Raw genomic sequence first — 12,414 nt, forward strand, 5'->3', positions numbered from 1 at the left:
ACAGCATTTTAGTTCTACAAATGTAAAAAAACTTTACAATGCTTTTTGCACTTATAATGATCAAAAACAACTTTGATTTAATAAAAATTTGGTAAGCAGTTAGTATGGCCCAATTGCTTAATAATGTGAACAAAATAAGGTTTAATATGGCCGAGACATTTAACTTTGAATAAACAGCATGTGCAGTAACTGCTTTTCAGAAGAACATTTACTTCACATACTGCATGTAGATATTTAGGAAGAGCTGCTACAGGGTACCAGTTAAATATACATTTAAGGTAGTTCACATCCAAATGTTACACTGTTATGTGTCAGTCTATGGTGCCAATTCTTGCTGCTAGAGGGAAGGTTTTGGGTGTTTAAGTAGTACCCCCAAAAAATTACTCTGTGCAAAGCTAAGATTATGACACAAATTACAAGCAAGCAAGAAAACTTAAAAGTAGAGATCTAAGTATTGATATCATTTCAACCTGCTATGCCATGTTGCTTTTCAAAATCATGTTATAATTTTGTAAGACTCCCATTAATGTATTTAAGCTAGACATTGTGGCACCAAAGACAGAGTGTACCCATATTACTTTTGAATTTCCTTGACCTAGCCAGTTTGTCACAACCTCCACATTACTAAAAAGTAGTTATTTATAGGTTATTGATTAACCATTGTACAGTTACTTCATAGTTTTACATTACAGCCCGTACTATATCACAAGCATTACAAATCCTATCAAAAAGGAGCCCCAGTAATGGCATACAAGAATAAATTAACCAAAATTTTTTTAGTATTACCATTTATTTGAGACAAACACTACGTTTTACTTACATTCCATGGGGAGAAAAAATTCCAGCGTAAACAATGAACTGAAGCAGTACTTAACTTGCAAGGCTATCGTGCTTTACCTGGACCATATGCAAAAAACTTATTGCACACAGAATTGTGCGCAATAACACAACATCAAAAGCAACACAGTTTATATATAAACATAGGTAATTTTTTTCAGCCCTACATGGAGATGTAATTAAACAGTATAAAGCACTCAAGGAAAATCAATCTGCAGTTTTATATGCACTACATTGAGATCATATCCTGTAATGTAGTGAGTTGTGTGCCACTATATATATATATATATACACACACACAATCTTTAAAACATAGATCAGAGATTATTTAAACTCCTGTTGCATTCAAGTCCCCCCATCCCCCTCAAGAAAACTAGAAATTAACCAAAAAAATCAAAGTTTAAAATTCCTAAAATGTTTAATTCATACAACCGTTTTGAGAATTAAGTTAAGTTTGCCAAAGTCCTTGACTTTTTTTTTTATTATTATTAAATGGAGGGCACACAATTTGTTTCCAATGAAACTTTGCTATTTCAATAAAAACAAAATAACCACATACATGGATATGATCTTCCCAAGTTAGTTCACAGATAACATCAGTCTCAGAAGACAAAGTTTCTAAACTGTGCTATTGTTCTAGATACAATTAAGAAACTTTTAAATGAAAAATTTATAGTGTCATTTCAATCAAAACAGTATCATGAAACTAAAAATTTATCACTTTGAAGAAAAAGCAACGGTTATGATTTAGATACTACAGTAGGTTGGAAAGACTGTAGTACTCTAAAACAGTTAGGTTACATTAATAGGAAGCATTTGATTTTCTCTGGTGCTTTCAGGTTTGGGTCCAGTCAAAAGCCTTTTCAGGCAGTGCTGTCCAGTGTTTGTCCCAAAGTGTTTGAGTTAGCCGGTTTGAGGAGAGGGTCACTTTCCATTTCTTGTTTCACACATCTAGAAATGAGAAACACCACGTTACTCAGAGGATCCTCCTGTAATGCTATTTTCACTAAAATTAACTGTCTTGACACAGAGGATTTTATATTCACATGAAAAAATAATTCACGTGAACCATAATGTTTTTTCTAAATTGATAGAAAGTGTGCTGCCAGTGCCACAATTTAATTAGCTCAAACTTCTTGCAAAAGAACGTTACTTTGATCAGCAAAGGGAATTCATTTAAAGTTCCATAAGGGTGACAATTTAGATGACAGTAAGCTGCCTAACCTGGATATTCTGTTTATGGTTACATATTCAGAAGACTTTCTGAAAAAAGGAACTACTAAACATTTGTTAAAGCAAGTGGGTAAGAGTAATAGATTCATGGAGCATAAGACCAAGAGAGACAATCAGATGATCTAGTTCAGGGGTAGGCAACCTATGGCACGTGTGCCATAGGCGGCACGCGAGCTGATTTTCAGTGGCACTCACACTGCCCGGGTCCTTGCTACCCATCTGGGGGGTTCTGCATTTTAATTTAATTTTAAATGAAGCTTCTTAAACATTTTAAAAACCTTATTTACTTTACATACAACAATAGTTTAGTTATACACCTCTACCCCAATAGAACGCTGTCCTCGGGAGCCAAAAAATCTTACCGCATTATAGGTGAAACCGCGTTATATTGAACTTGCTTTGATCCACCCGAGTGCGCAGCCCTGCTCTCCCGGAGCGCTGCTTTACCGCATTATATCCGAATTCGTGTTATATCGGGTCGCGTTATATCGGGGTAGAGGTGTATTTTATAAGCTTATAGAAAGAGACCTTATAAAAATGTTAAAATGTATTACTGGCACATGAAATCTTCAATTAGAGTGAATAAATGAAGACTCGGCACACCACTTCTGAAAGGTTGCCGACCCCTGATCTAGTTAGACTACCTGTATATATCACGAGCCATGACATTTCACTCAATTACCCCTGTATTGAGCCCAATAACTTTTCTTTTTTCTTAATAAAAATGTCCAAGCTTAGTCATAAAACTTGCTCTCTCGCGCTTACCAAGATGATATAGTTTGATATTTTAACTATCCTGGCCAAAAAACCCAAAGACAAACAAACCAACCAGCCTTACAACATTTTATTTGCCTGAGGTAAGACTGTCCTTAAAAGGTCACAGCTGCTTTTACTTTACTGCAAGGGAAAAATATTGGCCAGAATTAATTTCTTTCACTCACACAGACATTGGTCCATTTCCTTGTCGTGGCATCTCTGTACTTTGTTGGTCCAACTCAGACAGCAACTTTAAAATGTTCAGTGCAGCCTAAAGAAAAGAGACAGCATTTAGTGTTTTTAATGTGTCATTTCTTTTAGTTCATTTGGGGGAAAACAGGACTAAAGGCCAACCTGAAACTGGGTATCAAAGTAAAGCCAAGTCAATTTTTTTTCCTCCAGTGTAGTTAGTAGTGAGGAAGGATGAAGGTTTCAACTTCTAAGAGCATCTTGTAGCACTATACAGTAGCAGGATGCTGTGGTTTTGGATTTCCTACTGCATTTGTTCTTAGGGGATGGGACAATGGATCCAACAGTGCCAAACATGACCACCACCACTGGCCTGCTACTTGTGTCATTAAAGAGGTCATTACCAATTATTTATTTCTAACCATATTGACACTAGGCACAGATGGTTAAAATATCGATACAAATATAGGTATGGTGTGATTACTATTTAACAGACTATGCGTATTTTGTCACTATGTGACAAACAGGTCATATCTTCTGGGCTGAACTGAAAAAGATTTTACAGTAACTTGATTAGGATCAGGCTTGGACTATTCTCTTTTTTTAAACAATTATTTTTGGTTTAATGTTAACCATAAAGGTTAGTTATGTCATAGGCATAAATTAAAGATAAATATATGAACATGTGCAAGACACATAAAATTATTTCATAAGGCTGGTCTCAAAGTTTCTTCCCCAAATTTACAGCTTTTCCCGTTACATCTGTTTGTATGCCTAATCTTATATACATTCTTGGACAAGATGGGTAGATATCTATGAATACTTCAAAGTGAGGACATAAGTCAGGTTAAAAAGAAATCTCTAGAATTTTTTTTTTTAAATTATAAAATCACTATAAAGAATCCAAGTATAAAGATAAAAAATATAATTTAAATCACACAAAAATATATAAGAGTTAAAAAGCTGCCATGCTAACAGTCTGAGGCTGTCAGTTAGAACACAATTCACCATTGGATAGCCCAGGAATGACAAACTTTTTCAAAGTTGTAATAGACTAGATGCAGGTTACCAACCATATAAGCCCTTTTCAGACTGGTACAAAGACGAGGTCTCTCCCTCAAAGTTTACAGACTAGGAGATTCAACCTTTTGTAAAGAACCATTGTTCAAAACCATTGTTAAAGATCTCCTTTTAAAACCTAATAGATTTGAGAGTGTCTTGTGCTATCTAATGGGAATGACATTGCTTCCATCTTGGTTTACTTCCTAGCAGGAAGTCTAGCCTGAAGAAATATTATAGAATCAGATAAAAGCGTATTTCAGTTCCCAATGATAAAATATCAATAGATATTTATGTTCTGAAAGTTCATTTTATACATTTTCTTTACTGAATGATCATGTAAGCTAACTAATCACAGCAAGATAAGAAAGCAAGTACATTTTTATAGGCTAAAATGGTGAGCATGTATTTAGCATTTTAAATGTCAATTCTACATCTGAAGTACATCATCAGTATAGGGTAAATCAATTTAAGTGCTTCTGAGGCTTGCAACATGTCAGACAAAAATTAACCAGACAATTACACAGCATAGATATTGGCTGTGAAATGACGATCAATTGCACCCCTTGCTCAATGCAGACCAAAGAAGATAGTATATCAGTGATAGTCATCATACCATATCATGGCAAGATTCTACATCCTTTCCAATTCCATGGCTGATCAGTGGTGGCTGAGAGGAACAGTTTATAAGAGATACAAACTCGTTCTTGTTATTTTTTGGAAAGTCTTTGTATTCCACCTGAGGAAAAAAAGAAAAATGCTTCAGTTATTGTCAATGAACTGTGAAAAGAGTAAATGTATTCCAGCCACTATGTAGTATCTGCCCTCACCAGGAAACCATGTTCACTCTAATTGAGCAATGATTCTTATAAAAACTAGTAAAACCATTTATTCTGAAACCTAACTTTGAACCTGTAATAGTTCTTGAACACATCTAAGAGCTCCTGGATGAAAGGTGCTGTATAAAAGTTATCGTTGCTGTCTTTATTCCAACCATTGATACTTGCCATTTTAAATTCTTCATAATATAATTTATCCATGAAATTCTTTGTGTATTAATGCAATGCAGTAATTGAAATGTAAATTCAGATTAAAGAGAATATGGAAGATGAATAATTTGTAGCCTACAGCAAGTGTCAAAGTACCCAGGGCTTTTTCAGAAACTTAAATTTGGATCAGCCAATATTGGTCGGCTGTATATTCTCACATTAAGGAAATACTTTACAAAATGGAACTTAATTCCATTTCTTAAAAATAGACTTTGTAGTAGCACTGAATTAAGGTAGAACACACATCAAAAGAAATGCATATTTCAAATACTAAAACTCTAAAATTCAAAAGATTTTCCAGCTGAAGAGAAATATTAATAGGAAGCTGAGGGCAACTCTTAAAATCAGAAGCAATTGGCAGACAGAATTTTATGAAATAATGATCTAATCTAGTATGGTAAACCCTATATAATATTTTTCCAGATATACCTCAGATTGAACATTTACCTGGATTCCCTGAACACTGGAAAGATAGTCCAATTGTTCAGAGGGCCTAGTGAGTGGTCCGTGGGGTACATAGCCTGATGAGTTGTTATTCTTCAATATGGTCTCAGCAGTAGGAGATGTACCACCATATAACAGCTCTCTAGCAATCATGGCTGTTACTGTAGCCTTGGCAGGATTAGGGGCTGCCCTGTTGAACTCTTTGGTGTGGTGTCCTTGATTGGCTCCTACAGCTTGTGCAACCTCTGGGACCATGGGAAGAATTCCAGCAGGAAGCTGCTGATGGCTGAGATAAGGCATCCTAAACTCATCATCTTTATTACCTGAAGAGACAGAGGTACATATTAAATAGATTCTAGCCATTTATAAAGGAGCCTTGTCAGCATGCATATAACAATTTATAAATCTCTAAATATCTACAAGTTTTTATTGTGTTCCAAAAGTAGTCACACTTACTGGGCTTGATTCATCTCCACTGTTTCAGAAGGGTGCAACTGCACCTCAGGTAGTATTTGCAATGCTGTGTTGAATGAATTATTCAATGCAATGGCTGTTTCTGCCAAAGGTGCCCCTTTATCCCTAAGTGCCCTGAGCTATCCTGCATTGCTGCAGCTAGACTCCAGGTGGTCTTTGACATCAGGGTCTCTTATTTTACTACATTACTTGAATCACAGTAGCAGCATAGGGAACCACACAATGACCAGACTTCTTTGTGCTAAGCACTGTACAGGCAGTATAAAGAATCCTGGACCAAGAAAGCTTACAGTCTAGGTTATGACAAGACACAGCAGGTTGAGGAGAACACATGAGGTTTGTAAGCAAGCATGTCATACAATAAGCAGAAGTCACAGCTCACCACCTGCCTAACCATTGTCAACCAATAGTTATTTGTAGGCACCATGGCAGAAGTTAGATTTAAGAAGAGATTTCAAAGAGGATAAGGTAGTGATTTTTTGCAGGAGTTCTGTCCCTCTATCCCCTGACAGAGGCCAATACGGAGTGCCATGGGAGAATGTGAGGGGGTGTATTTGAAGGGTGGGTACAGTGGCAGATTAAAGGCAGGGGTCAGCATCCTGGTAGAATAGATAAATTAAGTAGGGCAGGACTACAGGATGAACACTAGAAATGGAGGAGGGAAGGGGTGACAAAGTCAGAGCACAAGCCAGGAAAATGATCTTGGAAGCAAATGAGGTTTCATAGCTGGAAGATGGGTGCAACTTGGGGCAGAATCAAGCCCCCTCTATTAATAAACTTTAAGGACTAATTCACACAAATCCATGCTCATTCATTTGAGACCTCACTAGCAGAACCAGAACCATTTGCAATAAGGCAGCTCCTTAAAGAAAGCTCATCTGGTACTCCATACAAACAGCAGGCTAAGTGCAGCAATCAAATCAAGAAACAAACTTGTCTTGCGAACATACACCCATAATAAAATAAAGGGCCGAATTAATTTCAGTAATTTCACTTACTAGCTGAAGTTTCTTCAGTGCCTGGTTCAAAGAAGGTTACTTTTCTTCCATCGCCTGGTTTCTTTACTGGCGTCTAAAAAAACCCAAACACCAATAACTTTTCCTTAAAGATTTCAAGATCTAAGTGATTCAATTGTCACAAAACTTTAGAAAAGGATTCCAGTTGCATACCCAGAACTTAATCTTTACATAATTTATTTTGTTCTTGCATGGTTAAGTGAATCATACACACACTAGGTAGGCAAGACTACATTAGTCTATTAGTAAGTACCGCTGAAAAGCATTGTCGCTCAGAACTGGATACTCTTGGTTGGTACTGTTCAACTGAGTGGACTAAAGTGAACCTAGGCTGAAGATAATAAAGCTTAGTCTGAATCTTTAAAGCTGACTGCACAGCCATAGGAGTTGCCTGAGATTACTATGCCTTCTCAAAAGGAAATATTATGGTACTGTATCAATTGTAAACTGAAAGGATGTGTTAAAAATCTACCCATTAATTCACGGTTTCAAATTAAGCCAAGTTTTGACCCTGTCTATTTTACAAATCTTAGAAGAGTTCACCACTCCCACCCAAGAAATCAAATGCCAAAATTGTTTGTGTAGGGCCTACATGCAAACAGCTTACTGAAGTATAGCCAGTTAAATGAACACTAGTTATCACTAAGGCTACATTTATGTCACAGAATCCGTGACTTCCAGAGGCCTCCGTGACATTTTCTGCTTCAGCCCCTGGCGTTGCGGGACTGGAGCTGGCAGCCAGCGGGGCCCCAGCAGGGTTCCAGCAACAGGCGACAGCCTCCTCAGGATCCCCCTGCAGGGTTCCAGTAACAGGCGACAGCCTCCTCAGGGTGCCGGCCTCGGGGTTCCAGTGACCGGGGACAGCCTTGCGGGGAGTGGGGGGGGGGAAGGAAGAGAACCTGCAGCTCCCAGCCACCACGGAGGCAGGGGAAACCATAGAGTCGCAGCAGCAAAAGTCACAGACGGGTCACGGCTTCTGTGAATTTTTGTTTATTGCCCGTGACTTTACTAAAAATAACCATGACAAAATCTTAACCTTAGTTATCACTGTTCCTAGAGCAGTAATGACATAGATGACACTGGAGTACAAAGGGAGAAAAACAATTTCTTGTTAATTTCAAGCCTCATTGTGAAGTATGCTAAGGTATCAACCAAGGGAAAAACTGTTCAATTGTTTTAAGTACCCCACAGTATCCACTATTAAGCTACATAAAAATAATGTTATCATGAGGTCTGATATAAGCCTGCTGAAGCCTAGGTCCTCAGACCAATGATTTTAAATATCACAGGTTCTGACCCATTCAGTGAAGAGACGGTCCTCCGTCAACATTATGCTTGCATAAGTCAGGAGCAGATCTAGTACTGTCAAGACCCAGGAAGATCTGTATTATATGTACCCCAACACTACTCTGCACCTGTGGCTAGTGCATAGGGCCATGATTATACCCTTGTTCAGAAACTCACTGGGGCTTTGATACCAACAGGCAGTACTACCTGGCACTCCCTTTCACTCAACACATTGTAGCTGGATCATTGCTGCCTCTTGTCAAGTGTGCTGCAGTGGGAAGTATGAACTTGATATACTCTTGCCCCCTGCCAGTCATCATTTCACTCAACGTCTGCTGAAATACCAAGTGGTAGTAATTTAAAAATGTGTTACCTTCTCTTCTGTCTTTAGTGCTGGCTTTGGGGGTTGAGGTTGGGGGACTTTGAAACCTAAAAGCTCCAGCATGTTTTCAGCCGCATTGCGTTTAGCCACTTTCTTGTTCGTACCCATTCCTTCAGCTGTGTGCATGCCAACTTTCACCTGGAAGAAACAGGGACAAAGAAAAAGCAAATAAATCCTTATAAAAGTAAAACCAGTGTATGCTCATTAGTGGCCCATTTGTCTCAAATATGGTCTGAGTGATCAGAGAATCAGTTGAATTGATTTATTGTCCTAACCAAGTTTGCCTTTTGATATAATTGATCATGAGCCCCACAGCATAAAGCCGCATACAAATAGAATAATCAGCTGTATTTCATGATCTCACTTTGGCATTCGCTTAAATGCTCTGTCAAGCCAGGAAATTTATATTCAACAAGTCACCAAGTTAAAGTAATTGGTTCAGAATTATGCAGCTTTCTTGGTGCAATGCAAGTGCAGTAAGAATTCACATCCTTCTACATAGTTGTAGTTTTCTGCCTTGCTCAGCATAAAAGACAGAGGGCTGGAAAGCATTTAAGCACTTTAACTACCAAGGGATGGTAGTTAATCAACCACAAATCAGTAGAATACCTACTATCACAAATGCTACCAAATTACTGGAATTTGAAATGCAGAGTGAGATTTTGGACCACAGCACTTTTAATGGGAGAAGGAAACTAGTGGAAAAAAGCCAAGGGATTCTCAGAGCTATATTTCAATGAAGCCCACATTTTGGATGTATGAAGCACCTACTATCATATTCGGCAGCACTTTGCTATTCATGTTAGTTTTATTTTTGCTAAAAAAAGAAAACTAGAGCATGTTGTAGTTATGAGAGAGTCTTCCAGCAACCTATCCAGCTTTTTAACAGAACTCAAGATAGGAGAGATTTGCTGTCTTGAGTCCTTATTCTGCTCCAGTGGAGTCAGAGGAAATATTTCCTAATGAGTTCAGTGGAATCAAGGGTGCAATCCTGCTAACTACATTTATCATTGTTGTAACGTCTGGTAACCCTAAGCTTAAAAAAAAAAAAAAAAAAAAATCAAAGCCAGGCAACCAGAGATCTGAAATCAATATACAAACCTGCATAACAAACTCCCTGCGCCTTGGAAGACCACGTTCTGTGATGAGCATGTACTCTGGCTCCTTCTCTTTTTTGGCCTGCTGTATCTGAGCAAGTCTGCTAATGGGATTCATTCCTTGGCCATATTCTGGGCTTGTTTGCAGCTAAGGTGGAAATAACGTTGAAGAAATAAGCTGACACTTGTGAATATTTGAGTACAGTAATCCCAAATGTAGTGTGCCAATTCATTCATTCAACTCTAGGCTTTAGCTTCTCTAAAAAAAACCACCAAAACCTGCTTTATGAAACACTACAAAGAGCAATACCAATAGCCAAACGGAAGTAGCCAACTTAGTTCTTCGATAACCTGCCACCAGAAAGCGTCACAAGTTCAGCTTATTTTGAATGTGAGGAGACTAGTGCTGAAAGTGCAGTCTCTGAGGGAGGTGGCACCACTAAAACTAATCGACAAACTGCAATGCCCTTAGAAGCTTGAAAGTAAGATAAAACTAGTAGTTTATAGGGTAAACATTCTTCTGTATGTTTTCTCATTGCTCTCAAAGCTAACAATTCCTCGTTAGTGCAACACTGAGGCCAGAGCTCCATTAACAGTGGATGCAGGTTAACTAACATCTCAGTTGCAGCTTGGGACTGCAGGTTTAGGTGCAGCATTTGAAAAGGTGATTTATAATCAGCTTGGGAATGTCCCTCACCCTATGACATTTTACAATAGTTAAATTTGGGTCCATCATAAAGTATTTTTTTACCTTCACTATTGATTTTGTTTTCTTTTTGATTCGTGGCTTCATTTTCTCAACCATAGGAAGAGGTGGCAGTTTTTTCAGTTCCTCTAGGACCGCTATTGCAGCATTTTTCTTTGAGATCTTCTTGCTCTTTCCTTCACCTTCACCCATAAATTCTCCAACGAACACCTTGGTTACAAAGCTCTTCATATGGGGAGGACCACTTTCCTTTGTCACCTGTTTCAGAGGGAAAAACTGAGTGAAAGCGTGATAAACACTTATTAAAAATGGTAGGGCACACTGGTTATAGCAAACTTCACTCACAAAAACTCTCAAATGCAGAACACTCACATGGAATAGCATTCCTGAAACAATCCAGGTAGTGGCTGTTTAAATGCATTATCACTAAGTATAATGGATATTACCCACCCATCCGTAATTTGCTAAAATATTTATATCTGAAAAAGTTTACGTACAGCAAGCTGTAAGTAGACTTTACATGCTGCAGACATCATTCACATCATATTTAATTTACTGTTTTTACCTTTCAACAGGAAACACGGTGTGCCTTTTTTTGGTGTATATTTCCACCCAACTAACATCACCCCATTAAATGGTTCATATTACAATAATTTGATCAGTAAAGTAATTCTTTAGGGTCTAGAGTCTACTGTGATTTTAGTTCAAAGAAACAGAGCATATTGCAGAAATGTGAGATACTGTTGCCTACAACTTACTAAGTCTTTGAACAGACATTCTCTACTTCCACTCACGCTTTAAAGACACCAAATGCCCATATATTAATTGACAGTAAAGAGCTCAAAAATAAATAAAAATTTAAACTCAAGTGTGTGACAAGCAGAGGATTGAAAATGTAACAAATCTGTCATCAATCTAGTGTTTCTCAAAACAGATTAAAAGCAATTCAGTGATATGCAATTGTATTTTATCTCATAAGAACTCAGGTGTTTGTGTGAAGAATCACTAGGTCTTCTGCACATCACAACAATATGATACATTAAAGTTTTAGTGCAACAAGATGTTCCTCTGGCAGGTATTCATTTAAGATAACAAATAGTTGCGAGAGAGATGGACAAGGGGGTAACCATGACAGTGAGAAGCGGCAGGACAGTTTATGCATATGAGGCCAAAGATTCTGCAGTTCTTGAAGCCAGGAGGGCAATTTTAAGTAACAGTAAACCCATGATGATTCTTGAGGATTAGGGTAATATGGAATGGGAACCCCCACCTTGTTTGTTGTTCACATCAGTGCACAAATAAGCAAATGCTTCTGTAACTTGCCTTTAAAGGGACACTTTAAACTCTTTCCCTTCTTAACTCTGCTTTTATTGTTCTAACTATAGATGTGATTTTAAAAAAAGTTTAGTGCAAGACCCTTTCAGGATTCATTTTCAAAAAGCATGATATAGGGCCTCTCCCACAACAGAACTGCTCACATGTGATGTAATTAGCATAGGGTGCCAATTCTGGGGTGGCAGAATTTGTTTAAATTATATAGATCTGGGATGATCAGTTTGAAACTCATTAAGATAAAAGCATATTCAGAACTAACATGAAGCTTTAAAGGTCTGTTGTATTTGTCTAAAACAGAGCCACTTTATGTAATTTTAGCTTAGTATCCTAAATTAATATTCTAACTCTAATGTTCTAAAGAATAACTCTAGAGCTTGTAAAATAAACATACCTCAAAATTCACAGGCAAGTTCCTTTTAAGGGCAATCTCAAACACTTGACTTATTTCAGATTTATTGAGATTTTCATCATCTGATTCTTTTCCATTAACCTAAAAGAAGCATAAGCATTTAAATAAAGATCCCACTAATTGAATTGTTAGCAAACCAAT

The 12,414-nt window shown here is 37.6% G+C and overlaps 1 protein-coding gene across 2 annotated transcripts in view; it reads right to left on the bottom strand.

The window, feature by feature from the left end:
- The window catches only part of STAU1 (staufen double-stranded RNA binding protein 1), a 45,688-nt gene continuing 33,274 nt past the window's right edge, over positions 1–12,414 (bottom strand). The window contains exons 8-16 of one of the 2 annotated variants that reach the window (XM_065414234.1): positions 12,256–12,354; positions 10,575–10,787; positions 9,828–9,971; positions 8,718–8,864; positions 7,040–7,112; positions 5,571–5,890; positions 4,691–4,813; positions 3,012–3,097; positions 1–1,788 (exon numbers count right to left, since the gene is read on the bottom strand). In XM_065414234.1, the coding sequence (XP_065270306.1) occupies positions 1,701–1,788; positions 3,012–3,097; positions 4,691–4,813; positions 5,571–5,890; positions 7,040–7,112; positions 8,718–8,864; positions 9,828–9,971; positions 10,575–10,787; positions 12,256–12,354 (1,293 nt within the window). In that variant the 3' untranslated portion in view covers positions 1–1,700. Of the gene's footprint in view, positions 1,789–3,011; positions 3,098–4,690; positions 4,814–5,570; positions 5,891–7,039; positions 7,113–8,717; positions 8,865–9,827; positions 9,972–10,574; positions 10,806–12,255; positions 12,355–12,414 lie in introns of both variants that reach the window. The other variant, XM_065414233.1, reaches the window with a different exon arrangement.

This window comes from Emys orbicularis, chromosome 12, assembly GCF_028017835.1.
Source record: "Emys orbicularis isolate rEmyOrb1 chromosome 12, rEmyOrb1.hap1, whole genome shotgun sequence".
Lineage (NCBI taxonomy): Eukaryota > Metazoa > Chordata > Testudines > Emydidae > Emys > Emys orbicularis.